At 39.0% G+C, this 27,809-nt stretch overlaps 1 protein-coding gene across 1 annotated transcript in view; it reads left to right on the forward strand.

Moving 5' to 3' along the window:
- Positions 1-27,809, forward strand: part of TAF1 (TATA-box binding protein associated factor 1) — a 118,235-nt gene that overhangs the window by 23,562 nt on the left and 66,864 nt on the right. The window contains 15 exon segments of the mRNA XM_058291459.2: positions 4,459-4,659; positions 4,822-4,963; positions 6,433-6,563; positions 7,264-7,344; positions 11,043-11,192; positions 11,361-11,480; positions 11,762-11,937; positions 12,807-12,985; positions 14,489-14,702; positions 15,181-15,346; positions 17,929-18,140; positions 20,892-21,000; positions 21,188-21,286; positions 21,554-21,731; positions 24,283-24,350. Of these exon segments, the coding sequence (XP_058147442.1) occupies positions 4,459-4,659; positions 4,822-4,963; positions 6,433-6,563; positions 7,264-7,344; positions 11,043-11,192; positions 11,361-11,480; positions 11,762-11,937; positions 12,807-12,985; positions 14,489-14,702; positions 15,181-15,346; positions 17,929-18,140; positions 20,892-21,000; positions 21,188-21,286; positions 21,554-21,731; positions 24,283-24,350 (2,226 nt within the window).

Consider the following 27,809-nt stretch of genomic DNA (forward strand, 5'->3'; position numbering starts at 1 on the left):
CATCTTTTAGCAATTGTGAAAACTCTTTTTCTTGAAACTGAATTCTGATTGTGTTATTCTTAGGCTAAACTTTAAATAGTTTTTTGGGGGGCTTCTTACCAGTGTAGTAAGAAGCCCCCCAACATACCTGGGTGGCATAAGGAGGTCAACCTGGCATTAATAGTTCATTGCAGCTAATTTGTGACTGTTTAGTTAGTATGTATATGTGTAAAATTGGTATGTTTTGATATCAGTTGTGGGTTTTTTTCCCTTAAACTTTATTTTGAGATACTTTCAAATTTAGGAAGAGTTGTAAAAAGAATACAGAACCCCTACAGAGAACTCCAACATAAGACCCCAACCCTGATACCCAATCTATTACTTTTAATATTTTGCCACATTTACTGTGTCATTCTGTTAATCCATAAGTCCATCCACATATCTGTCTTATCAGTTTTCTGCATATTTGAAGTTAGGTTGTATATATCATGCTCTTTGAACACATAATATTTCTAAGTACATTTTCTAAGAATAAGGATATTCACTTATGTAACCATCTTAAGTATACCTGTCAAGATCAAGAACTTTCACATTGCTATAATATTCATAGTCTGTGTTCCAGTTTTTTTTCACATGTTCCAATAATGTCCTTATGGATCTTTTCTCCATTTTAGATCTAGTCCTGGATCATGTATTGTATTTAGTTACCATTGTGTCTTCAGTTCTCCCCTCCCTCCCCCCTTTTTAAGAAATTGTGGAAACATACAACAGAAGCTTTATCATCTCAACAACTCCCAAGCATGCCATTCAGGGGGATTAATCACATTAACAGCATTATGCTACCCTCGCCACTATCCATCACCAGTATGTTCCCATCACTCCAAAACAGACACCATACATCTATCACCCATTATGCATTAACTTTTGGCCCTCCCATAACCTGTATTTTATTTTCTGTCTCTGTGCATGTGCATATTCTAGCTATTTCATATAAGTGGAATCATAGTTGTCTTTTTATCTGACTTTATTTCACTCAATATGATGTTTTTAAGGTTTATCTGTGTAGTGGCATGTATCAAAATTTCATTCCTTTCTGAGGCTGAGTACTATTCTATTTTGCTTATCTGTTCCTCTGTTGATGGATATTTGAGTTGCTTCCACCTTTTGGCTATTGTGAATAATGCTGCCATGAACATCAGTGTACAAATACCTAACTCTCTGCTTTCAGATCTTTTGGGTATATATCTAGAAGTTGATTGCTGGTCATATATTTAACTTTTCGAGGAACTGCCAAACTTTTCAACAGCAACTGCACCATTTTATGTTCACCACAGTGTATGAGAGTTCCTATTTCTCCACATGCTCTCCAGCACTTATTTTTCTTAAATAGTGGGTGGGAAGTAGTGGCTCATTGTGTTTTTTCAAAGATTATTTATCTCCCCTTCCCTGTTCCCCCCCCCCCCCAAATTGCCTGCTCTCTATCCATTTGCTGCGTGTTCTTCTGCGTCTGCCTGTATTCTTGTCAGTGGCACCCACAGTCTGTGTCTCTTTTTGTTGCATCATCTTGCTGTGTCAGCTCTCTGTGTGTGCCGCACCATTCCTGGGCAGGCTGCACTTTTTTTGCACTGGGCGGCTCTCCTTACAGGGTGCACTCCTTGCGCGTGGGGCTCCCTTATGCGGGGGACACCCCTGCATGGCATGGCACTCCTTGCGTGCACCAGCACTGCACATGGGCCAGCTCATCACATAGGTCAGGAGGCCCTGGGTTTGAACCCTGGACCTCCCATGTGGTAGGTGGACGCCCTATCCATTGGGCCACAACCACTTCCCTCCTTGTGGTTTTGAGTCACATTTCTTTGATGGCCAGTGATAGAGAGCATCTTTTCATGTGCTAATTGGCTATTTATATAGTTCTTTGAAGAAATGTCTATTTTAATTCCTTTGCCATTTTTTAATTGGGTGGTTTGCCTTACTGTTGTTCTTTTGTCATAGGAGTTCTTTATAGTAGTCTGGATATTAAACCTTTATCAGATATATAGTTCTCAAATATTTTCCCCCATTTTTTAAGATTTATTTTTATTTATTTCTTCCCCGACCCCCTTTCCCCCCCATTGTCTGCTCTTCTGTGTCCATTTGCTGTGTGTTCTTCTGTGTCTGCTTGTATTCTCATTAGGCAGCTCCAGGAACCGATCTTGGGACCTTCCAGAGTGGGAGAGGTGATTACTCTTGTGCCACCTCAACTCCCTATTCTGCTATGTCTTCTTATTTTCTCTCCTCTGTGTCTCTTGTTATGTCATCTTGCTGCGCCAGCTCTCCATATTGGCTGGCACTCCTGCACAGAGCAGCTTTCCCATGAAGGGTGTCATTCCTATGCAGGGTGGCACTCCTGTGCGGAGCCACATTCCCGTGTGGGCCAGCGCTCTGCATGGGCAAGCTTGCCACATGGGCCAGCTTGCCCTCACCAGGAGGTCCTAGGCATTGAACCCTGGACCTCCTGTATGGTAGATGAGAGCCCATTGGTTGAGCCACGTCTGTTTCCCTCACTTTCTTAGTAATGTCTTTAGATTCACAAAAGTTTAAAATTTTGATGAAGTCCAATTTATTTTCTTTTTGTTGCTTGTGCTTTTGGTATAACCTTTAAGAATCCATTGCCTAATACAAGGTCCTATATATATTTCCCTGTGTTTTCCTCTAAGAGTTTTATAATTTTAGTTCTTTTATTTAGCTCCTTGATCCATTTTGAGTTAATTTGTGTATATGATATGAGTTAGAGGTCCTCTTTCATTCTATATGTGGATATCAATTTTTCCAAGCACCGTTTGTTGAAGAATTACCATTTTTTAGTATTGAGCCGTGTCTGAACTATGCCATGTACAGTATCCAGCCATAGTGAGATGCGGTTTTCTCTCCTTTGTTCTCATGGTTATAGAGGGGCCCTCTGGTAACATAGCTTTTACATATTTTGTTAAGGGGAAGTATAGAGATTCATCCATGATGTGGGGAAATCTCTAGTGCTCAACTCTATTGTCTTTTCTCGGTATCATTTCTCTTGGCAATCTTAACCATTTTCCCTGTTCCTTTTTCTCCTATCACTATTGCTTTTCTAAAGTACTTGCAAAGCTAATTTTTTCCCTTTATCCTTTATATCTGTAGACCATTTCCCACCAGATTTTTTTTTAAAGATTTATTTTTTATTTATTTCTCTCCCCCAGTTGTCTGCTCTCTGTATCTATTCACTTTGTGTTCTTCTGTGACCACTTCTATCTTTCTCAGCAGCACTAGGAATCTGTGTTTTTCTTTGTTGTGTCATCTTGTTGTGTCAACTCTCTATGTGTGTGGCACCATTCTTGGGCAGGCTGCACTTTCTTTCACGCTGGGCGACTCTCCTTACGGGGCACACTCCTTGAGTGTGGGGCTCCCCTACGCGGGGACACCCCTGTGTGGCACAGCACTCTTTGTGCACATCAGCACTGCGCATGGGCCAGCTCCACACGGGTCAAGGAGGCCCGGGGTTTGAACCACGGACCTCCCACGTGGTAGGTGGACGCCCTATCCATTGGGCCAAGTCCGTTTCCCTTCCCACCAAATTTTGAGCATTATCTCTATACTGTTCCTGGCATTCCTCTTCTTGTAATTTTCTTTTGAGATTTTCTACCATTCTATCTCCTTTGGTCTGGATACTTTTGTAATCTTTTAAAGGTCCCTTTGTCTCTTTTCCTATGATTCTTTTTCTGTCTTTATCCGTTTCACATTGAGAACTTTCCAGAGCCACTTAGTGAAGAGTCTCCCTCTTTCTGTCCACTCTTATGTTCTGAGAAGACTTTCCTTAGACTCACAGGCTTTTTGTAATGGTTGCTTCCCACCTGGCTCCTCCTTAAACTAGCTCAAATACTTCTGTCCCATTGTCTTCTGGGTTTTTCCCTTTATGTTTAGTCTATTAGCCTCAGTATTTAGTGTGTCCTCTCTAGCACACTTTCTTCCTTGCTTTATTTTTGCTTTTTTTTTTAATGATTGTCCAATTTTTTTTCAACAAATATTTTGATCCCACACCTAAGGTGTGTCAGTTTATCGCAGGTCTAGGGCAGTAGACCTAGTTGATAAAGTGTTTTTTATATGTAATCTTGACAACAGTCCTGTGAGGTATAGGTATTTTAAGTATCTCCACTTCATAGATGAAGAAAATTAATCTTGGAGATGTTAAATAACTTGTCTGACTTCATACAGTGAGTGGCACAGCCAGCATCTTCTGACTCCACACCCTGGAGTTTCTCTGCAACTGACTCATAGAGATAGACACTGGGTAAGAATTGTCTGTTAAATCCTGTTTTCTTTTTCACATTAAAATTTGTTTCTTTACTGGATAGGTCTTAGATGGCATAGTGAGGATGGAGAACAAACTTGATTTTCCTTTCTCTTCAGAGACTGAATTTCCTAGGGCTCTTCTGTATTTAATTTTTATGTGTTTTTAATTTTTTTTAGGCTTTTGAGAACAACCTTTTCCGTGCCCCAATTTATCTTCATAAGATGCCAGAAACTGACTTCCTGATTATTCGGACAAGACAGGGCTACTATATTCGGGAATTGGTAGATATTTTTGTGGTTGGCCAGCAGTGCCCTTTGTTTGAAGTTCCTGGGCCCAACTCCAAAAGGGCCAATACGCATATTCGGGACTTTCTACAGGTAAGGGTGGGGGGCTAACAAGTGGGTCAGGGTACACATAAGGATATGTGGATTTGGGGGCACATCAGGAAAGCTCAAAACACACTGGGGCTTACCAGAAATGGGAGGCCTGGTGAAGACCTTTTACTTGGCCAAATGAAATATATTTGGTTTGTTGGACAGGTTTTTATTTACCGCCTCTTCTGGAAGAGTAAAGATCGGCCACGGCGTATCCGAATGGAAGATATAAAAAAAGCCTTTCCTTCCCATTCAGAAAGCAGCATCAGGAAGAGGTTAAAGCTCTGCGCTGACTTCAAACGCACAGGTTAGTTGTGACTAGTTATTTGTTCTGCTTTTTTCCAAAAAGAGAATTATGATTTTCAGTGAATGATAAACATATATAGCTAGTGAAATAGAGATAGAAATTGGTGATCAAAGCTGCATTAGTCACGGTTCTCTAGGGAAACAGAACCAACAGGAGATATCTATAAATTTTATGAATTCTTTTTTTCTTTTTTTAAAGAATTGTCTTACACAACTGTGGGGATGGGTAAGTCCAAATTCCGTAGGGCAGGCTGCAAGCTGGGAACTCTGATGGTTTTTGATGAATTCCCCAAGAGAAGCTGGCTAGCTAAAGTAGAGATGGAAATGTTCTCTTCTTGCTCACCAGGTCCAGTCATTATGGTATCATCAGTATAATGGACCAGCGTGCTATCTTGTGGGACAGAGATAATCAAGGTTGCTGCAGACTAGATTTTGACATAAGGCTGGGAAAGAGAAGGTTAATGTGGCAGGAGTGGGTACCATTGGCATTTGGGCCACTTCCTAATGTAACTTACTTGTGCCTTTAGGACCTGCTTGAGCCCTACCTCATATATACCACTTTTATTTTCTGATGGAGTGCTGTTGTGCATGCCAAACTTTATGGCTTGGCAGATCAGATAACACCCAGTTCATGATAGGGCAGCTCAGACCTCATGGTAATTTGGTGGCCTATGGATAAGTGTTTGGTCTCTACTAAGACCCAGTAGTAGGCCAAAGGCTGCCAGAGGATGGCAGGGCTTTCGTCCAAAATCCTAAGGGTTTGCATTGTGATTCTCTTATGGGGCCTGCCAAAGGCCCCAAGCAGCTTCTCTATTTGCCACTGACACTTCCAATACCATTGGACCTGCTGGATCATATGGCCCAAGTGGCAGAACAGCTTGCACAACAGCCTGGACCTGTTGCAGTCTTCTCTTATTCTAGGGCCCACTGAAAACTAACAGCTTTTGGGTCACTCGGTAAATGGGCTTGGAGTAGCATACCCAAATGAGGAATATGTTGTTTCTAAAATCAAAAGAGGCCAACTGGGCGTTGTGCCTCTTTTTTGGTCTTAGGAGGGGCCAGCTGCAACAGTTTATCCTTCCTCTTAGAAAGGGTATCTTGACATTTCCCACACCACTGGACACCTAGAAATTTCACTGAGGTGGAAGGCCCCTGTATTTTTGTTGGATTTATCCCCCACTCTCTGACATACAAATACCTAGAGTAGTTGCTAACTGGAAAATCTAACTCTGGAGGCTCTGATTGCTTTTTTGATTTTGGCTGCCAGGAAATTTAATGTGATTTTGGGAGAAAGCAGTATTATATCAGGTTTCCTTGTGGTAGACCAAGTTTTTCCTAATGCTGAATTCTGACATGTCATGTATGAGATATATGAGCCATTCTTAGTTTGCTAATCCTGTTGCTGTCAATGAATGTTAGCACCTTTGGAATTCAAAGCAATCTCATTCATCCTCTCTCTTTTTTTTCCAGGAATGGACTCAAACTGGTGGGTGCTGAAGTCTGATTTTCGTTTACCAACTGAAGAGGAGATCAGAGCTATGGTGTCTCCAGAGCAGTGCTGTGCTTATTATAGCATGATAGCTGCAGAGCAGCGATTGAAGGTAAATACCTTTCTCTTAGCCACTACCTAAGTGGGTTTTTTCAGGGGGATGGAGGAAAAGATCACTTAGAGATAATGGTTGCTAGATTATTACCAGTTACTGAAAAATTCACACTGTAGGAGGCGCTCTGTGTATATAATTTCTGGGGAAAACTACAATGTAGCCAGTTATCAGTGGGAAAGCTTAATGAGGGACTTAGGGAATATTGTTTTGCTTTGAAAATGATCGCTTATCCATATGAGTGGTGACTTGAATCTCTTCTTTCCAAGACAGCCATGTAAGCAGGGAGAGTACTTGTCAGTTGTTTCCCACAGCCTCCCAGGTGGGCAGAGATGATGATCGTACTGGAAGTGAGGTTTGGAGAAGCACAGTATCCTTATCAGGCCCCACTAGGAAAGGGCCAGCTGGAGTGGGACAGCACAGCACTGTCCCACTGAGTTAATAAGTTTGAGTTGATTAGCATCTCTGATTAGCTTACTTACAGGCCCTGATTATCTGTCAGCTAGTAATTTCCTTGAAATGTGATAGTGTGTCTTCTAATAGCCTGTAAGGCTATAGAATGGTGATAGATACAGTGATGACTTTATAGATCCCCTTCTCTATGCTTGATACTATAAGAACTTCTTGGTATTCAGTAAAACTTGAGCTTTGTGTTTTTCAACCCATTGATTTATTTATGATTGGATTTGTCCTCTCCCAGGATGCAGGCTATGGCGAGAAGTCCTTTTTTGCCCCAGAAGAAGAAAATGAGGAAGATTTCCAGATGAAGATTGATGATGAGGTTAGGCTTACACTAACTTTTATTAGTGCATCCCATTTATCCTTTTTAAAAAACAGCTTTATTGAGATATGATTGACATATAATAAACAGCACATATTTAAAATGTGCTGTTTGATAGGTTTTGATATTTGTGAAACCCTTATGACAAGATAATGAGCATATGTGTCATTCCCAAAAGTTTCTTGTGTCTTTGAAATCCCTTTCTCTTGCCTCTCTCTTCTCTCCCTCCTCCCTGTCCCCTAACAACCATTGATCTGCTTTCTTGTAATTTGCATTTCCTAGAATTTTAGAAAAATGGAATCCATACATTATATACTCTTTCTTGTCTGCCTTCTTGCATTCAGAGTAATTATTTGGGATTCATCCAGGTTGTTGCCTGTATTAATAGTTTGTTCCTTGTTATTGCTGTATAATATTTCATGGTATGGGTGTACCACAGTTTAACTATTCACCTATCAAAGGACATTTTGGTTGTTTCTAGTTTTGGGCTTTTATGAATAAAGCTGCTATGCATATTCATGTACAAATCTTTGTATGGACATATATTTCCTTTTGTCTTGGGTAAATACCTAGGAGTGGAATGGCTGTATCATATGATAGGCATAAAACTTTTTAAGAAACTGCTAAACTGTTTTCCAAAGTGGCTTTACCATTTCACATTTCCATAAGACATGCATGAGAGGATTCTGGTTGCTCCACATCCTCACCAATGCTTGGTGTATGGTCTTTTTAATTTTGGCCGTTCTGATAGGTCTTCTCATTGTTTAATTTGTGTTTCCCTAATGTCTAAGGATGTCGAGCATCTTTTCATGTGCTTATTTATCCAGATATTATCTTTGGTGAAGTGTCTGTTCACCTCTTTTACCTTTCTTTAAATTGGGTTGTTTGTTTTCTTACAAAGTTTTGAGAGTTCTTTCTATATTCTAGGAGTTGTCTTTAATCAGGTATGTGATTTGCAAAGATTTTCTACCAGTATGTGGCTTGTCTTTTAATTGTCTTAACAGTGTCTTGAATGAAGGGCAAAAGTCTAACTTTTTTGTTACTTGTGGTTTTGCCTAGCCCAGTGTCACAATGATTTTCTATGTTTTCTTCTAAGAGTTTAATCATTTAGGTCTTGCATTTACATCTGATGTATTTTGACTTAATTTTTGTATAGGGTACATTAAGATTCATTTTCTTTGCATATGGATGCCCAATTATTTCAGCACTTTAAAGGATGATTTAAAAGAAATTTCTCTAACATCTCATTTGTTTTAGGACGAAGGTCTTAACATGATTTGCAAAGCTGTGCATGGTTTGGACCCTGTATATAATTCTGATCTTCTCTCATCACTTGTCACTTTCACTATAAACTCCAAATACACTCAAGTTCATTCAGTTCCCTAAATTTCTCTGTTACTTTTCAGGCCTTTGCTACTACTATTCTCTGCCTAGAATATTTTTTTCTCCTTTCCTCTACCATCTGGCCTTCATCTGCCAATTATATTCTCTTAAGAAGCTTTTCCTGACTCTTGTTCTTATTCCCACCTGGGTTCAGATTAGATGATCATCCTTTCCTTCTTCATGTACATATAGCATCCTTAATTTCCCTATCCTGACACTGAGGACACGGTGTTGAACTTGGTTGGTTATTTGTCTTTCCCTCACTAACATGTCGTCCATGAGAAAATAGTGTTTAGCATCTAGTAGGTGTTCAGTAAGTATTTGTTGAATGAATGAATGTTTGTAAACAGAAGCAGAAAATTGGTCAAAGTGAGTAGAGAAGCACTGTACCATTCTTTTGGGGTTGGAATGAAAAATGAGCAGATGTCAAGGAATTAAAGAAGTTAAGAATGCTATTGAGCCTTCCCCCCAGCGTGGGACATGACACCCGGGGATGAGCCTCCCTGGCAACGAGAGACCACTATCAACTACCAACTGATGATGCAACTGGAAAATGACCTTATACGGAAGGTTCAATGCGGATCAGCAGAATATCCATGTCTACATAAAATACCATGACTTTAAAATGCTGTTTGACCTAAAGTAAGGGGGAAATGGAAAGGAGAAATGAGTTTATATGGCTACGAGTTTCTAAAAAAGAGTCTGGAGGCTGGCAGAAGGTTTGCCCTCATGCACAACTGAGCAGAGTCAGAGAGACAGATAAAGCAGATACAACCCCCAGATATTGGTTCCTTTGAGGGCTAAAGAGACCCATGGGAGTTATGGTCATGGCCGATGGGGTTAACTACCAGGGCAGATGGCCCCTCTTTGGAAATGGTGTTTATGTGTGATGAATCTGGACTCAGATGGGATCTCCCTTCATAAGACTTTCATGCTAATGTGCTGGAGGTGCAGTTAATGTTGGGGTTTAAGATATATTTAGGGGATTTGAATCTCTGGACTGACAATGTGATAGCCAGATCCTGAGCCTCAACAGACTCCAGCACCTACAATCTGATTTATTGGACTTACCACACTCAGCTAAGATGGAGGTGAAGAAGGACAACCACCACACCATGGAGCCTAGAGTGATTACAACTGAAAATGGGAGGATTGCATCCAGCATCCAGGTGGAATCTGAGCCTCCTCTTGACATAAAGGTGCAATGGACACAACCAATCCAGTGTCCACATAGAAGAGGTGGCATTGGATTGGGAAAAGTGGACATAATGGACAAAGGGTATGGGGAAAGGCAGGAAGAGATGAGAGGTGGAGGCGTCTTCGGGACATGGAGCTGCCCTGGATGGTGCTTCAGAGGTAATCACTGGACATTGTAAATCCTCACAGGGCCTACATGATGGAATAGAGGAGAGTATAGGCCATGATGTGAACCAATGTATATGAGGTGCAGAGGTGCCCAAAGATGTACTTACCAAATCCAATGGATGTGTCATGATGATGGGAACGAGTGTTGTTGGGGGGGCGGAGAGGGGGGGGTGGGGGGGTGGGGTTGAATGGGACCTCACATATATATTTTTAATGTAATATTATTACAAAGTCAATAAAAAATAAAAAAATTAATAAAAAATAAAAAATAAAAAATAAAAAAAAAAAGAATGCTATTGAATGGCCTTTTAAGAGTGAATCTTGAATAGAGAGTTGGCTACTTTCTAGCTAATACTGTATATTCTTGACTGGTCTGTGGGGCATGCATAGTCATCTCTTGTTTTAATTCCCTCTTAATTGAGTGGGACCTGTAAACACTATTCAGGATTCCAGGAGAGAATAAGATGTTTTGACTGAACCAATGGCAGAGATATATTGGACTTTGATTCAGTGCTGCTGGGATTGGGACCAGTTCTTTGAAAGCATCCATGCTACCTGTTATGAGAATATATAGGTCATTCTAAAGAAGCCCTTTGAGCAGTTGGACAGTCAGATGCAATCATCTGTCAAATTTACCTCTTTGAACATCATTAGGGTAGGAACAACATGGTCTTTGAGAACTCCCAGCAAAGCTCAAAGGGAATGGGACTGAAAGGTACCACCATTCACATCTTGTTTCTTACCCTGGCTGAGTACTTGACCCCTGTATAACATCAAGACGAGAGCAGCGTGCCAAATAATATGTGGCAACTTTATATAACTGTTCATCTTTGGTGGGTAGTTTAGAAAAGTGTTAAAATGGTACATTTTAATTGTTCTACTCTCTGGGTAATGACTAGACACAGAGCAAATGTTTCCCACAGCTCTGAGAATCCTTTTCTGTATCTTAGGTTCGCACTGCTCCTTGGAATACCACAAGGGCCTTCATTGCTGCCATGAAGGGCAAGTGTCTTCTGGAGGTGACTGGGGTAGCAGATCCCACAGGGTGTGGTGAAGGATTCTCTTATGTGAAAATTCCAAACAAACCAACACAGCAGAAGGTGAGACTGTCCGTGAATTTCTGGAAGGAGAAAATTAAGAGGGTAGAAAATGGGGGCTAGAGATGAATGGGGTAGAGGACCTGGAAAGCAGGTAAGTTGTCAGGATGACTTAGATGCCTACCGTAAGGAGTTCAACTTAAGATTTTCACCTGCTTTTGTTTGAGGTAGGATGATAAGGAGCCTCAGCCAGTGAAGAAAACAGTGACAGGAACAGATGCTGACCTCCGTCGCCTTTCTCTGAAAAATGCCAAGCAACTTCTACGTAAATTTGGTGTGCCTGAGGAAGAGGTGGGTATGGACCGGAGAAAGAGGATTCTGGGGATTTTGTATAGAGAGGAGAAAAGGCTAAGAGGCCTGTGTAAGGAACTATCAGGAGAACTTTGTGATACAGGTTATAGTAGACTGGGTTTTAGATACTTTTTTGAATTAGCTTTCCCAAAGCTTTCTGTTTAACCCATTTTGGGATGTTTGTTTTTGGTCTAATGCTCTCTAACCCTGTGCTTTGGTTTGTCCTTCGAAATCCCTCTGAATGATTTGTGTGTACATGTGTGGATATGTCTATCTTGTAGATCAAAAAGCTGTCCCGCTGGGAAGTGATCGATGTGGTGCGCACAATGTCAACAGAACAGGCCCGTTCTGGAGAGGGTCCCATGAGTAAATTTGCCCGTGGATCAAGGTTTTCTGTGGCTGAGCATCAAGAACGATACAAAGAGGAATGTCAGCGCATCTTTGACCTACAGAACAAGTGTGTTGTTTTAGTGGTGCAGAAAACCCAAGCTGGAAAGGGGAGGGGTCCCAGACACTATTTTATAATGAAGAGGAGTTCACCTAAAAATGTGACTAAGTGGTCAGGTATCTGATTTCGGGGTGGTCTCTATCCCTAATACTACTACTAGAGTAGTCACTCTCTTCAGAGTAGCTTGGCAAAGGCTTTGAAAGCAAGAAGGGCCAGGCTTGACTCCAGGTTCCATAGCAACTCTTGTGGCCTGCTCGGCCTGACAGTAGGAACAATGGTGATAGGTAAGGTTGTGTTTTCTTTTGTTCTGTTTTTTATATATTAGAGAAGTTGTAAGGTTACACAACAATCATGCATAAGCTACATAATTCCCATACATCACCCCTCCACCAACACTTTACATTGTTGTGGAACATTTGTTACAGATTATGAAAGAACATGATCAGACTATTACACCAACTATGGTCCTTAGCATATACTTGTGTATATACATATTTTTCCACACACCCCCTTATTAACACTAAATATTAGTATTGTACATTTGTAATAGGTCATGAGAAAACACTCTCATGGTAGGGTTTTTCTAAAGGCTTAGAGTTGGGAGGATGGTAGTGTGCTATTAAAAATGACCAATGTGCTGATTTGTTTCCTAGGCTTCTTACAGGAAATCTAGTAAGGCAGTTGCTGCAGTTTTTCAGACTTGTTGACGTAAAAAAAGTTTTTCTGTTAAAGATTCCATGTCTTAGTGGATTTGCAGGGTATTCCTTTTTAAGGTTGATTTCCTAATTTCTTACTCTTGCTTACAACCACATTTCTTTAGCTCTTTCTACACTTTTGTATTTCTCTTGGTCTTAACATGAGTTTTTCTCTCTTTTTAGGGTTTTATCATCAACTGAAGTCTTATCAACTGACACAGATAGCAGCTCAGCTGAAGACAGTGACTTTGAAGAAATGGGAAAGAACATTGAAAACATGTTGCAGAACAAGAAAACCAGTTCTCAGCTGTCACGTGAACGGGAGGAGCAGGAGCGGAAGGAACTACAACGGATGCTACTAGGTGAGGGTAGTGGCTTGACAGACAGGCAAAGATTGAAGGATTAAAAAAGGAGTGTGAAAATAACTGCAGACTACTGAGGTAAAGCTGGAGGCAGCAGAAGTAGGGGATGGGTATAGAGAAGCCTATAGATGAGGTACAAAGATTTCTGTGAACTGGACTCTAGGTTTGTCTTGGGACAGATTGAAGAGAAATTGCTAATTGACTACTGCTGCTAGTCTGTATCAGGTGCCTAGCCATGCTGGAGCTGGCAGTGCTGTACTTCAAGAGAGCCTTCTGGGCATTCATCCTAAAAGGACAAGAGTTTTTAATAAGGAATCCATGGATAAATTTGTGAGATTGTCCTTGGAACCCCTTGAAGTTATTTATAAAATTCCATATAAATGTGCATTTTCTGGGGAAAAGATGCATGATTTTCAGAAGATTTCAGAGGAGCTTAGACTCTAAAAAGAGTGAAGAATCACCAACCAAAAATTACAGAACTTGGGGTTGAAGACAGTGAAGGCTTAGACTGGTACGGGATATGGACATAGGAATAAGAAGAGGGGAAAATCAAGATTTCACTCTGGGATTACTAGAAATATGGTGGTACTTTTGATTATAAGTAGGAAAATACAGAGACAGAAGGAGGTTTAGAAAGGGAAGGCAGTATGTTTGAGACCTGATGCATTTAAGGTCTCTGTGACACTTCCCAGAATAGATGTCAAGCAGGTAGTTGAAAATTTGGAACTAGATACTGAAAGGATAAGGGCTAAATGAATAAGTATATTTGAATGGTTGTTCTCATTCCCAATAGTGTCTCCTGTGTTTCCTCCTCTCCATGGAAGCTTTGTGTAATTTCATCATTCTGTGTTGTAAAGATGTTATGATACAATCCTTCCATCAGTGTGGTCTTTCAGGTCTTTGCTATTATTCCAAGTGTGGTCCAGGACCACTCGTGTCTGTATCACGTGGGAGCTTGTTTAAAATGCAGAATCTCGGGTCTTAACTCCAGACCTACTGAATTAGAATCTACATTTTACCAAGATCTCCACGTGATTTCTATTCATATTAAAGTTTGAGATGCATACTCTAGGCCTTAAAACTCTGGACTTGTTTCTTTGATACCATTTTCCCCCCTGGGTGCTTGGGTGCTTCTCTTTAATGTGATCATCAATTACTTCCCTGTTGTTCAGAGGACTCAGAATATAGCTACTACTCTTCCATCTGCTATTGCACTTCCCTGTTGTTCAGAGGACTCAGAATATAGCTACTACTCTTCCATCTGCTATTGCAAGTGTAGTTCTTTGAGAGCTTTTTGTACTTGTGAAAACAAGAAAATTAGCACTTGTAAAGTAAAATCTGGAAAGGACAAATTAGTATACATCTGGGACTGGTGGTGACTTTCATGCTTTCTTTAAAACCATATTTTGTGACATGATGAGTTTTGAGGTTTCCAATTCAACCCTAAAAAATAGCCATTTGGGTGATAGGGAGAATGTCTGGAAATCTTTTTCTACCTTGCAGCAGCAGGCTCAGCAGCAGCAGGAAATAATCACAGAGATGATGACACAGCTTCTGTGACTAGCCTTAACTCTTCTGCCACTGGCCGCTGTCTAAAGATTTATCGCACATTTCGTGATGAGGAAGGGAAAGAGTATGTTCGCTGTGAGACAGTCCGAAAGCCAGCTGTCATTGATGCCTATGTGCGCATACGGACCACAAAAGATGAGGAATTCATGTGAGTGTGTAGGGTGGGGGTTGACTTTTAGTTTACCAGTTTCCTGAGGGATAAGGACAGTGATTATAATGGGGAGGAGGGGGAGTGAGTACTTGAGTTTTAGTAACAGCATTTTACACAGTCTGCCTTGAGAACCATCTTTCCTTTAGATGGTTTGGGTTTGAACAGAGCCAGATCCCAGGGAGAATTTCAAGTTTACTGCAAAATGAAGGTATGTTTTCAGTTCCACTTAGGTCCTTTTCATTGTGGTTGGTTGGTTTGCAAAATTCTTAGGGATTACTTGGGACTTCTTATTCTGAGAGGGGTACCTCTCTGCAAATGGAGGGCTGATGAGTTGGGGAGATGGGAATGGCAGGCAGCCCCTTTTATTTCTGTCTGGATGGAAGCCTTTAGCCCTGAGGTATTAACTATCAGGACAACCTTCTTGGTTTAGGATTGCTTATGGTCCTGTGGTTTTCCCCCCCCTCCCATTATTTAGTCGAAAATTTGCCCTTTTTGATGAACAGCATCGAGAAGAGATGCGAAAAGAACGACGACGGATCCAAGAGCAACTTAGGCGGCTTAAGCGGAACCAGGAAAAGGAGAAGCTTAAGGGTCCTCCTGAGAAGAAGCCAAAAAAAATGAAGGAGCGTCCTGACCTAAAAGTAGGTATAATGTGGTGTGATCACAAGTAATAAAGCAAGGGAAGAAAACATACCTTTTTCCTTAGGTTTTGGCATCCTCCATTACTGGGAATGAGAGCAGTGTTGTTGAAAGCTGGTTTGAATTGATGTAGCTATTTAGGTGTTACCAGAACTAATGCGAGAGGTACCAACAACATCAGGCCCAATCTGGACGTTCTCGGTGGACGTCATTTTATCTTTTTTAAGAGGTGAGATAGATTGGGTAGGTTTTTTTTTTTTGTTTTTTTTTTACATGTATATTCACATATTATGTCTTATTTTAACAAGGAATGTATTTGCAAAGAACAAAAATAAAACATGTAAAACAGGCTGCTTTATGTAATTTTAGGGATTCCAGATATTACTGTACAATCTAACAGTAAAGTACACCATAACATGAGGCAACTGCTACAGTGGAAAGAGCCATAGACTTGGAGACAGAACATCTGGATTTAACTTCTGCCCCTTAATACTTTTGTTACCTGAACCTTGCCAAATGTGTTTTCTCTTCTATAACGTGTGTCACAATGTTTTAGTAAATGATAAAATGCACGAAAAGCACTTTATAAACTGTAAAGTACTAAAAAAATACATAAAGAGCTGTTGCTAACATGTACTAAAGTCTTCTAAGTTTTAATGTTTTTCTTTTATGTGATATAGATAAGTATGGTATGCGTTGACCCCATTTTATAAATGAAACAGGTCTAAGATACCACAGTCACTCAGTTACAACACTGAGGAGACTTGATGTCATTGACCCTTTTCCTTGTTTTGACTGGGGGCTAGGAATACTCATGCTGGCTGATGTTGATATAAAGCTTACAGTCTGTAGTCGTCATTTTTTGTTTAATGTGTCATTCCCTTACATGTGCTTTTTTTTTTAAGATTTATTTTATTACTAACTTCTCTCCCCTTCTACCCCCCTCCCCCTGCCGTGTCTGCTCTCTTGTGTTCATTCACTGTATGTTCTTCTGTGTCCGCTTGCATTCTCGGCGACACAGGGAATCTGTGTCTTGTTGTGTCATCTTGCTGCATCAGCTCTCTGTGTGTGCAACACCACTCCTGGGCAGACTGTGCTTTTTTCATGCGGGAGGGCTCTCCTAGTGGGAGCACTCCTTGTGCGTGGGGCTCCCCTATGCAGGGTACACCCCTGTGTGGCATGGTACTCCTTGTGCGTGGCAGCACTGTGCATGGGCCAGCTCACCCCACGGGCCAGGAGGCCCTGGGTTCAAACCCTGGACCTCCTATATGGTAGGTGGACGCTCTTATCAGTTGAGCTACATCTCCTTTCCCCTTACATGCACTTTTGTTCAGTGCCTTCTGATTCATAGGTGCTAAATGGCAGGCTTGGGCTTCCAATGAGCTTTCTCTTGCCTATTTAATATTTCCATAGTTCACAATTAAAATTTGGTAGAAATTCTCTACCTTTTCTTCTTTGCTTTATTTTTAAAGAAATGTTCAGTCTGAATTTCATGTTTTTTAAAAAAACTTTATTTTGAAATAATTTTAAACTTAAAATAATGCAAAACTCCTACAGAAAACTCGAACATACATTCTCCCTTCCAAGATACCCAGATCCACCAGTTTTAACATTTTGCCACATGAGCTGGGTCATTCTGTCTCTCATTCAATTTGTTTTCTACGTATTTGTGAGTAGCTTGTATACATCATGCTCCCTGAATGCATAATAATTCCATGTACATTTCTTAAGAACAAGGATAGTCACTTACATAATCACCTTAAGTACAGTTAACAAGTTCAGGAACATTAATATTGTTAGAAATCTTACAATCTATAGTCTTTTTACTTCCATTTTTTAAACAAATCAACTTTATTGGTATATATTAATAAAGTATACAATTCATCCAAAGTGTACAATCAGTGGTATTTGCTATAATCACATAGTTATGATTTCATCCCTTCAGTTCATTTTACTTTTAATGTGTTGTTCCCATACATGCACTTTTGTCTAGTGGCTTCTGATTGATAGGTACATAACAATTATATTAGAGCAAAAGTTCCGAAACTGCCCTTGTTTCTTTCTTGCCTTGTGTGTGTGTGTATATATATATTAAAATATATATAAAATACATATATATATATTTTAAAGATTTATTTATTTATTTATCTCCCCTCCCCCCCCACCCCGGTTGTCTGTTTTCTGTGTCTATTTGCTGCATCTTGTTTCTTTGTCTGCTTCTGTTGTCAGCGGCACAGGAATCTGTGTTTCTTTTTGTTGCATCATTTTGTTGTGTCAGTTCTCCATGTGTGCAGCACCATTCCTGGGCAGGCTGCACTTTCTTTCTCGCTGGGTGGCTCATCCTTACAGGACGCACTCCTTGCGCGTGGGGTTCCCCCACGCGGGGGACACCCCTGCGTGGCACGGCACTCCTTGTGCGCATCAGCACTGCGCATGGGCCAGCTCCACACGGGTTAAGGAGGCCCGGGGTTTGAACGCGGACCTCCCATGTGGTAGCCCAGTCTGCTGCCCTATATATATATTTTTAAAGCTAACATCATGTGTTCTGCTTACTTCTGACAATTTGATACTTTGGTTTTTGCAGCTGAAATGTGGGGCATGTGGTGCTATTGGACACATGAGGACAAACAAATTCTGTCCCCTCTATTATCAAACAAATGCTCCACCCTCCAACCCTGTTGCCATGACAGAGGAGCAGGAGGAAGAATTGGAAAAGACAGTCATTCATAATGATAATGAAGAACTCATCAAGGTCGAAGGGACCAAGATTGTCTTAGGGAAACAGCTAATTGAGAGGTAAGGGATAGCAAACAGGAAGTGCTGCAGGAGAGATTTGTTGGACATCTTTGATATTGATGGATGCCTGAGGTGGGAAGTAGTTAGCAAGGAAGAACATTCTCTCTGAGGAGGAACTGAGGGTGCAGGAACACTGGTGGGTTTTCCTTAGTAATTGTTTCCAGTAATGAAAACCACAGTCTCTAGTCATAAAACACTCATTAGTCTCTACCACTTGCCCTTGTGCATGCTACCTAGCTTTTCTGAGTCTCAGTCTTATTTACAAAATGGGAATAAAACCACCCTTATCAGGGTATTTAAGAAAATAGAGAGTATGTAAAGCACATAGTACAGTGCCTTTCATAGTAGATGCTCAGTAAATGTTAATTCCCTCTTCCTAGTCTACCTTGAGACATTGATAATATGTATAAAGTCCCTGACCTCAAAATCTTTCTAATAATGAATCATTCATGAAGATTAAGGAGATCTACACACTGTGTTTATACCTGTCCCTTGCTCTCAGAGAGTTAATAGATAATGAAGTGGAGACTTTTTTAGGAGGTGCTGGGGATTAAACCCAGGATCTCGTAGATGGGAATAGGCGCTTAACCACTGTGCTACATCCGCTCCCCAATGAGAGTTGGTTTTTTTGTTTGTTTTGTTTTTAAGAGGTATCAGGGATCAAACCTGGGACCTTGTACATGGGAAGCAGGTGCTCAACCACTTGAGCTACATCCACTCCCCAGAGAAGTTTAAATTAAAAAAAAAATTTCCCTGTTAGTTTGAAAATTGCAAACCTACATAAAAATTGAAAGAATAATAGAGTGTACTATTCTTTACCTAAATTTAGCAATAGATAACATTTTGCCACATTTGCTTTATCATTATGTATCTAAAAATTTTTTTTCACCAAATCATTTGAAAGTTAGAGGCATTTTAGCATACATCTCCTAAGAATAAGGACATACTTATTATCATATGTAAGAAAATTAGCATTAACTCTATGATATGTGATATTCAGTTCCTATTCAAATTTCTAGGAGATCTCAGTAATGTCCTTTATTGCCCATTCCACCCTCTATCCCCACCCCCCAATTCAGGATTCAACCTCAGTTCAGTTATTACATTTGGTTAAATTTTTTGGTCTCCTCAATCTAGTGCTGTGCCCCACCCTCTCCTGTAACTTTTTTTGTTTTATATGACATTGAATTTTTTTGAACTAGCCAAGCTAGTTGTCTGATGAAATATCCCACATGTTAGATTTGTCTGATTTTCTCATTGACTGTGTTTAAATTAAATGTTTTTTGGTAAGTTTACTACATAGGTGAAATTATATACTTACTGTTCCACATCAGGAGACACATAATGTCAGATTGTCCCACTCTTTTGATCATCTTAATTGGTGATCCCCAGAGCTTCTTTATACTACAGGTATGTTTTTAACTTTGTAATTAATATGGGGGATAGTAACTGAATATCCTGTTCCCTAACAATCTTCCTCTCAGTGGTTTTAGATTCCATCAATAACCATTATCTGATTCAGTTGTTATTACATTGGGGGTTGCAAAACTGAGATTTTTTGCATTAGCTGACATTCTTCTTTAAAGAATTTATAAAGAATTCTTTCTTTTGTAAATTTAATGTATTGTAAGCCATTAACACCATTATTCTTTATGATGCTCGTGTTATCCAAAATTGATCTCTTAAGTGAGATCCTGTGTCCTTTTGAAATGACCCCATTAATCTTTTAGAACCTCTTTGCTTTCTGACACATGACATTCCAGGCTCTCCCTGAACTTCCCTAGTCCCAGACTAGAAGCAGCCATTTCTCCAAGGAAACCTTGTTCCTTTTATTGGGGAATGGTATTTAGAAACCAAGATTTGGGTGCTAGGTGTGCTCTTTGCTATTGAGATATCATTGCTTTTAGGCTCTTTCAGTGGACAGAACTAGGAGATAAACATGTCTTTTAAATCATGAGTTCATACTGATACCTCCAATTCAAATTGTACCAACAGGTTCTTCCTCATTTTTCTCCATTTCATATTTATATTCTTTCTCTGGTTCCCAACAAGAGTATATGTATTCATTTGATCTGTCCTATCATACGCACAAAATAGTTTCAGAATTACAATACCAATACTACTACCAACTACAATCTTAGAAAGTTCAAGATTTTTATTTGTAGTTTGTTATCCTTGGACTATAGTCACTAAAGTTGAACAGTCAGATACTATTCAAAAGATATTTGAATTAATGCCTTTTCTTTGTATAACTTTTATTAATTTGATATAGAATTAGATTCATTTGGTTCTTTTTTCTACCCTTGTTGATTAAGTTTATCGAAATCTTTTACATTGGAAGAGAAGAAGGTAGATGAGCTTTAATTGAGGGAAACAAAAATTAACTTTTTTAAAAACCAGTTTTTAATTTCTTCCTTACTTCCATCCTGAATGAGTTAGGTTTCCTAGCCCTTTAACACTAAGATAGAATGTTGGACCTGGAAGGATTCTTGGAATTCCTTTAGCCTAGTTCCCTTATTTTTCAAATAGGAAACTGAGGTGAAGTTGAGACTTGCCTAGTTCTTTATTAATTGGAGATCCTATGAGGCCTTGCCTGATCTGAGCCTTAGAAGGTGGATGTCTGGCCTTTGGTTTGGCTTTTTCTTCCCCAGGCTCATGCTCAGGTATTTTGGATTTTTTCATTGTAGTTGCCTTTTTTCCCTGGGGACTAGAAATCGGGGCTGCATGCTATGAAAGTGTTTTTGATTGCAGTGCAGATGAGGTTCGCAGAAAATCACTGGTTCTCAAGTTCCCTAAACAACAACTTCCTCCCAAGAAGAAACGGCGAGTTGGAACTACTGTTCACTGTGACTATTTGAATGTGAGTATCTATATTCCCCCAGCCCTCTAAGCCATGGCTGTGACACAACCTTAGAGTCTCCATTTGGCCTTGCCCTGAGAATTACATGTACAGGATTTCCAAAATGTATTTGTCTAGCCAGAATTTTTTTTTTTTTTTTTTTTTTTTGCTAAAGAGCGTTCTGATTTCTTGTTTGTTGACTTTTTAGAGACCTCATAAGTCCATCCACCGGCGCCGGACGGACCCCATGGTGACACTCTCATCCATTTTGGAATCTATCATCAACGATATGAGAGATCTTCCAAATGTGAGTTCATTGCATTGGATGACAAGGCCCCTTGTTCTGTCTGTGATGTCAGATGAAAGGGCAATAGAGTATAGATCTAAGTACCTGGAACTCCTTATTCTTTGGTATGTGTATTTTTTCAAGTAGAGGAAACAGACCTGCTCTATCTAGAAACATTCCTTTGAGAGTTGATGGCCAGCTAAACAGGTGAGATGTGAGAGAGTCTCTAGGAACTGGCTCTGGTGAATATTCTTTGCTCATGGTTGGTGCTGGCTCTTGTTTATGCAGACATACCCTTTCCACACTCCAGTCAACGCAAAGGTTGTGAAGGACTACTACAAAATCATCACTCGACCAATGGACCTACAAACGCTCCGTGAAAATGTGCGTAAACGCCTCTACCCATCTCGGGAAGAGTTCAGAGAGCATTTGGAGCTAATTGTGAAAAATAGTGCAACCTACAATGGTAAGAATCACCTGTTCCTTGACTTTTTCTTTTTATACTATTTTTTTTAAAGATACTTAGATTACATAAATGATACATAAAAAATATAAGGGATTCCATATGTCCTGCTCTCTATTCCTCCCATATTTTCCCATATTAACAGCATCCTTCTTTAGTGTGGTACATTTGTTAAAATTGTTGAATACTCCTTGTCTTTCACGAAGGTCACCTTTTAGACCCTCACTGGTCATAAATATCTGGACTAGAGCATTTTGGGAGTCTGAAAATGAGAGTGTACATTTTTCAGTTACTTACTAAATACTGCTGTTTCTTTTTATTTGTTAATTTTTAATGTATCTTTTGGAAATTTTTGAAGTCTTATCTGTTGAAATAAAACCGTTGCATGGGGGAAGCGGATGTAGCTCAAGTGGTTGAGCACCTACTTCCCATGTATGAGGTCCTGGTTCGATCCCTAGTACCTTCTGAAAACAAAACAAAACACACACAGAAAACAACTAACTCTTACTGAGGAATGAATGTAGCTCTGTGGTTGAACATCTGCTTCCCGTGTACGAGGTCCTCTGTTCAACAAACTCCCAGTACCTAAAAAATGAAAAACCGTTGAATGGGGAGTAGTGGGAGGAAGAAGTGGTCGTGGGTAACTAGAAGGGAGAGGCATTCATTGTGGCTGGAACCTGTGCAGAGTATATGCTTATGCCTCGTATTTAGTGTGTGAATCTTTGACCTTTTCTACAAATCTATCTATGGGCTATTATATGTCCATTTTGCTCAAAAGCTAGAAAGGCAAGAAGTAAGTCACGAGATGTGTTTTCTGAGTCTGGGAAGGGTTTAATACAACGTCTGCATTTAAAGGATAAGGTTTTCTGGTATCCTGTTGCATTCTTGAGCACAGGTTCATAAGTAAGTGTAGGGATTTATAAGAGACAGAATATGAAGCATGGCTCTGCTGCTTTCTTAGGTACCTTGCTCAAGTTACTCGACCTATTTTAGCCTCTAGTTTTCTCATCTATTGTGAAACTGGGACAGGACAGTAGTAGTACCTAGATTTTAAGACCTTGCATAAGCAGGTCTTGACCCATTTATGTAGTCTGATTTCTAGTGACTGTCTCCCATACGCAGTATATATACATCTGCCACAGTGACAATTACATTTCATTAAATATCCCATGCTGTTTCTTTATGTCTTTGCACACTCTTTGCTCTCTGCTTGGAATGCCTTTTCTTCCCTTTCAATGGTGAATCCATTCATATTTTCAAGGCTAACTCATATCATCTTTTCATGAAAACTTAGCCAAATTGCCTAAACTATCCATTTCTCCATCTTTTTTGCCCCCCCTGGCAGGCACAATTAAACCAACTTTATAGTTCTTATTGTGTTATACCATAATTATTTATATATCAGACTTTCCTACCACTTTGTGACTTCCTACAGAAAACGTTTCTTATTCATCTTTATATTCCCAGGACCTAGCAGATTGCCACACTCATAGAAGGGATCTGAGTTTTTTAATAAAAATTTTTATTATGGAAATTGTCAGAAAAATACAGAAGTAGAGAGAAGAGTATAATAAACCTCAGTAAACCTATTCATTCAGTTGATCATTTACCAGCATGTGACCAATCTTATTTCATCTATATTTCCAGACATCATATCATTGTATCCATTGATACTTTAAGCAGTTATATACTCTTTCTTGCAGTCATTCTCTTTGACTAAGTACCATGAACTCTCTAAGGTAGGAGGTATATCTTACTTTTCTTTACATTCCTATCATTGAACACAGTCACATTCATTTATTCATTAAGCATTTGCTGAGTTAAATAGTTGAGAAGAGAGCTGAGGTTTAGGCTCTGGGGAACACTAATACAAAAGGATAGACCAAGGAAGATAATCCAGCAAAGGGTTACTTAAAAGGAAATAATTAGAATTACTGGTTAGCTTCAAATGTGTTAATTATCCATATAATGAGCTTAAGTTAGGGTAGGCATAAACAGGGAGTATAGAAGATGCTTCCGGAATCATCTGAAACTCCCGCTGTGGATTTCAGGGAAACTAAAGTAATAGTCTTATGTGGGATGAAAATGCAGATACCTTTATAACAGAGGCATTCGATTAGCCATACATTGTGTAAACTTCGCAAGTCATGAGTTCTGCTAACAAAAATTGTGGTCACAAATTTGTATATGCTAAGTGTAGAAAGATTATAAATCATGCATTTATCTCTTCAGCCATCCTTAAATTGTCACTCTCTATTCATAGTATTATTTTCAAGCAGTGATAGCAAGCAGTGATAGCAGTAGTACTATTGTGTGTGAGTACATGTATGTAAAGAAAATAGTTAAAATTAGTTCATCCATATTTTTTACTTACTATATGTTAGGCATTGAGATAAGGAGAAAAAAACTAGTGTATCCTTCTGACTCAACAGCTGGACTGGTGCCTGGCATGTAGGAGGTGTGTAGTAAATGTGTTAAACAGATGGATGGCTGGTGGCAGCTCTTGCCTCCCATTTTTAATGGTTCCATCTCTTCTTGTTTCTGTATAATTTAGGGCCGAAGCATTCATTGACCCAGATCTCACAATCCATGCTGGATCTCTGTGATGAAAAACTCAAAGAGGTAAGACATTTAGGATTAGTAGAATTTGCAGGTGGAGAGTAGCATGGTTGAGGAAGTAGAGAATATAACAAAAGGAAGAGTAGAGAAATGTAGGAGTAGTAGATCTTTAAGTATGTGAGAACTGAAAGGGACCATAGATGCAATGGATGTGTCATGATGATGGGAGAGAGTGTTGCTGTGGGGGGAGTGGGAGGTGGGGGCGGTGGGGTTGAATGGGACCTCATATTTTTTGAATATAATATTAAAAAAAAAATAAAAATAAAAAATAAAAGAAAGGGACCATAGAAATCATATAGTCTAATCCCTTCCTTTTATAGGTGGAAAAACTGAGGAAAACAACTTAACCTAGGCATCATGACTATGATATAGTAGAACTAGGATTAAAATCTAGAACCTACATAATTTTGTAGAAAGGGCCAAGAAAAACAACTTCCTAGGAAGTCACCTAGAGCTAAGAGACAAGTCAATGTTCTGATAGGGAGGAATTTTAATTTTTAAAAGATCATCTATAGTTCATCTACTTTTTAGTAAATTTTTATTGTAACATGTAATACATTTCCTGTTTTAACCAATTGTAAATAAATAATTTAGTGGTATTGATTACGTTCACATTGTACTGCCATCCCCAAGACTGTTTCTTACCTCAAACAGATACTGTGTACCATAACTTCCCATTCTTCTCTCTCCCATCCTCTGGTAACCCCTAATCTACTTTATGTATCTTTGAATTTGCTTATTCTGCCCATTTATATGAGTGGAATCACACAATTTATGTCTTTTTATATCAGCCTTATTTCACTCAGATTGTTTTTGAGCTTCATCCATGTTGTCTTATACCTAAGAGTGGAATTTGCAGGTCATACGGTAATTGTATGATTAACTTTTTGTGAAACTACCAAACCGTTTTCTATAGCAGCTGCCCTATTCCCCTACCTGCTCCAAGATGGCTCCCTTGTCTGTTTTGCTTGTTGTTTTTGCTTGTTGTCTACTTGTTGTTGTTTTTGTTTTGAAATAATTTCAAACTTGCAGGACAGTTGCAAATATAATATAAAACTCAGAGAGAACTCCAACACTACCCTACTTAGATCCAATAGTCTCAACATTGAACCACATTTGCCCTTCCTTCCTTTCCTTCGTTTCCTTTCTTCCTTTTTCTGAACACTTCAGAGTAAACAGTACACATCATGTTCCATGAACAGATATTCATTTATGTAACCACCTTATAGTTGTCAAGTTCAAGAACTTTGATATAAAACTTAGTCTGCTTTCCAGTTTTTTAAGTCCCCATAATGTCCTCTTTTTTAAACTTTTGTTTAATTGGCGTTTATCATCATACATGAACATAAATCCATAAATATTAAGTGTGTAGTTTAAGTTGTGAACTTACAAAACAGACCTGTGTATCATCATACAGGGCTCCCATACATTACCCTACCACCAGTACCTTGCACTGTTGTGAAACAATTCTTACAAACTATGCTAGAGCATCGTCAGAACATTACTACTAATTTAAGCCAATATCTTATATTTGGTGTATTTTCCCCAACCCATGCAGTTAACAACACCCTGTATTAGTATTATATACTTGTTATAGTTCTTGAGAGAATGTTTTAGTATTTATTCTGGTAACCATAGTCCATCTTCCACCATAGGATTAATTTTGTTATACAGTTCCATGCTTTATACAATCCTTCCAAAGTATATACTCAGTGCTTCTCATATTCATCTCAGAGTTGTGCTGTCATCACCTGTCAATCTTAGAATGTTTTTATTACTCCAAAAGGAAAAATCCCACACCCTCTTTTACCTCCCCAATTGTTGTTTCTTAGAAATGATATAATATGTTATTTGCCATTGCTGCAAAAATATTACAGTAATTCTTAAGTTGCGTTTTTTTGTAGTTTTCCCAGATATCACCATATACTTAGCACTTTGTAAAGGAAGAACATTCTTGCACTATTAACCACAATCTTTATCCACCACCAAAATCACTGTATTATACATTCCTTAGATTATTCTCTAGCTGCTTTTCAAGTTGAAATGTTATATCTACATACTACCCCTTTTAGCCACAATTACATTTATAAATCAGCAGTTTTAGCTATAATTACTATAATGTGCCATCAACTATTAGTTTCCACACATTTATGATAAACTTCATTAAAAATTCTACATATATTAAGCATCAGCTCCCATTTTCAATCCACATTCAATTTTCTAGTAACATCTATACTCTGGAGTTTACTTCCGTGAGTTTACTCATTATTTTAATTTATATTAGTGAGACCACATGATATTGTTCTTTTGAGCCTTTTCTCCATTATTAAATCCTATACAGAACCATTTATTGTATTTATTTGTCATTGTCTTCTCTGGTTGCTCTTTTTTTTAATTGTGGAAACATACATACAACATAAACTTTCCTATCTCAGTCACTTTCAGGCATACCATTGAGTGGGATTAATCATATTAACATTTGTGTTACCCTCACCACCATTTTTCACCAGAATTTTCCCATCACCCCAAACAGACACCATACACCTATTATGCATTAACTCCCCATTCCCTCACCCCTTGTCCCCAGTAACCTGTACTCTACTTTCTGTCTCTGAGTTTGTATAGTCTAGCTATTTCATGTAAGTAGAATTCATGCAGTATCTGTCTGTGTCTGACTTATATCACTCAATACGATCTTTTAAAAAAATTTTTTATTAGAGAAGTTGTTGGTTTACAGACAAATCGTGTAGAAAGTACAGAGTTTCTGTATACCCACCCTCATTATTAATATTTTTCATTAGTATGGTATCTTTGTTGCAATTGATGAAATATTGTAATTGTATTATTAACTATGATCTATAGTTTACATGAGGGGTCATTCTGTTTAGTCATACGTGTTTTTTTTTTTTAATTTTTACTCTAGTTTATATAACCTAAAGTTTCCCCCTTTTAACCACATTAAAATATGTAATTCAGTGGTGTTATTTACATGTTATTTACCATCACCACCATCCATTACCAAAACTTTCCATCACTCCAAACAGAAATTCTATACCAATTAAGCATTAACTCCACATTCCCTATACCACCACCTGGCCTCTGGTAACCTGTATTCTAGTTTCTGATTCTGTGAATTTGTTTGTTCTGATTATTTCATATCAGTGAGTGCATACAATATTTGTCCTTTTTGTACCTGGCTTATTTTACTCAACATAGCTTCAAGGTTTATTCATGTAGTGGCATGTATCAGAACTTCATTCCTTTCTAAGGCTGAGTAATTTTCCATTGTATGTATATACCACATTTTGTTCATTCATTCATCTGCTGATGGACATTTGGGTTGTTTCCAGTTTTGGCTGTACTATGAACATTGGTGTACAAGTATCTGAGTCTCTACTTCCACTTTTTTTGGATGTATACCTAGAAGTGGGATTGGTGGGTCATATGGATCCTCTATGTTTA

This window comes from Dasypus novemcinctus, chromosome X, assembly GCF_030445035.2.
Source record: "Dasypus novemcinctus isolate mDasNov1 chromosome X, mDasNov1.1.hap2, whole genome shotgun sequence".
In the NCBI taxonomy this organism is placed as follows: Eukaryota; Metazoa; Chordata; class Mammalia; order Cingulata; family Dasypodidae; genus Dasypus; species Dasypus novemcinctus.